This window comes from Opisthorchis viverrini (assembly GCF_000715545.1).
Source record: "Opisthorchis viverrini unplaced genomic scaffold opera_v5_98, whole genome shotgun sequence".
NCBI classification, from domain to species: Eukaryota; Metazoa; Platyhelminthes; class Trematoda; order Opisthorchiida; family Opisthorchiidae; genus Opisthorchis; species Opisthorchis viverrini.
The window spans coordinates 531,877-533,668 of NW_008751755.1; the positions used below are offsets into that span (position 1 = coordinate 531,877).

The 1,792-nt window shown below is 43.5% G+C and overlaps 1 protein-coding gene across 1 annotated transcript in view; it reads left to right on the forward strand.

The window, feature by feature from the left end:
- T265_05310 (hypothetical protein) overlaps positions 1-927 on the forward strand; it is a gene marked incomplete at both ends in the record, with an annotated part of 10,648 nt that extends 9,721 nt beyond the window's left edge. The window contains 2 exons of the mRNA XM_009170293.1: positions 94-247; positions 756-927. Coding sequence (XP_009168557.1) covers positions 94-247; positions 756-927 — 326 coding nt within the window. The remainder of the gene's footprint in view (positions 1-93; positions 248-755) is intronic.
- Between the last annotated feature and the right edge of the window lie 865 nt (positions 928-1,792).

Consider the following 1,792-nt stretch of genomic DNA (forward strand, 5'->3'; position numbering starts at 1 on the left):
CCCTATGGTGACACTCTTGAAGTGCACCAGAGGTATTCGAGAAAAATGAGGTTGCATGAGCAGAAGTTTGTCCATTGTCGTTCACTTAAGTAGTAAAAGAAATAATCGGTCACACTCAGATAGCAGCCTCGAGGAAAGACCCACCTGGAACCCAGTTGAATCCCTCCTTTGTGATGTTTTTAAGCAACTCAGTGTGCCGCACCAGGCCACTTCATGTTTCAGTTGGCACGATATTCCAGGTATCGCGGTACATGTTGCTGAAAAGCAGTATAAATGAAAGTGAGTTTCCTGTCAAAACCAATTTGGTATGCAAAAGGTTTGATCTCTTTAATATCGTGCAATTTGGGTTCTAGTAGAACATAAGGTTCGACAGGAACTCGGCGACTGCGCCTACCTGACGAGCCTCAAGAAGGGCGAAACCGGTCGTTGACTGTCGAAGAATTCTCAGCAACCTGATGAGTAGTGCACTACGAATATACATGTATGAAGTTCATTACACACCGGACTACATGTTTATTCGAGACGATTTTTTTCGCTGGTAGTTGGTTTCAACCTTGCCCTGTGAACATTCTACACTGAAATGTGGAACACTTGGCTGAACTAAGCAAGAAAGGCAGGTATTCAGCATGTTACAGTTAAGAGCCGACCATGCAGCGATCGATGGGTTCTAAGGAAGAACAAACAAGCCTTCGAGAAACCTAGTCATCTGCAAATCAAATTGATTCGAGAGGCTCCAGCGATCGATGGGTTCTAAGGAAGAACAAACAAGCCTTCGAGAAACCTAGTCATCTGCAAATCAAATTGATTTTCACGAGAGGCTCAACTGAATCTCTCGATCATGATAATCTACAATTGAATGTGCTGCGCAGAGGTCACCTCATGTTTGAGGTGGTACGATTTTCGAGATATCACGGTATATTTTTATAAAGAAAACTACTCAAAAGGTCGCTGAAAAGTCTCCGAGGCGCCCTTTGTGCGGCACATTCTGTTGAAGAATATCATAAACGAGGGATTCACTTGAGTCCCCCGTGAAGAACAAACTGATTTGGAAATGGGTGCATTTGTCGGAATCAGTACAATATTGGTTCAAGTAGAACATAAGGTTGACGGAAACTCGGGGATGAGCCTCAAGAAGGGTAAAACCAGTCGTGGGCTGTCGAAGAGTTTTTAGCAACCTTGTGAGTAGTTTCCCTTATGAAAACAACCAAGCCTCTTGTGCGACATTAATTAATTCCTCTTTATGGTTGAACGCCTAATGGATATTCAGACCACGTTAGCGAGAGGGTCACGTTCATGTATCGATCTCGAATTACGGACATTTGTGAATAATCGATTTTTCTGCACTCCAACTGGTAGCAATGCCACTGATCAATACTCTGATTCGAATGCTGGTCACGTAGTGAAATACAAAATATCGCCCGCATTTAGAATGAGCGTCACTTAGTTCATCGCATAAGGAGTGTTCAAACTAATCAGATCTAGCGTATCTTATCGATTTCTTTTCGATGAAATTGTCATCCGTGTTGACCAACACAGGCAATAATAACACATGCCTACCAGAACACTAGAACTCCGGGGGATTTAAAGCATAATTCCCAAACTGTTCTTTGGATGTGTTCATTAGGTTGCACCTTTGTAACTTCTCTGCCTGAGGTTTGGCTTGTGCCTTTTGAGGGCCTAATACACACTCTAGTTTTGTGCACGCATTCTAAGCTCCATCTCACTTGGTTCGTACCGTGTGAATCAGCGTCTCGCTGCACCATCCACCTGATGCTTCAGCCCTGGTTGTACA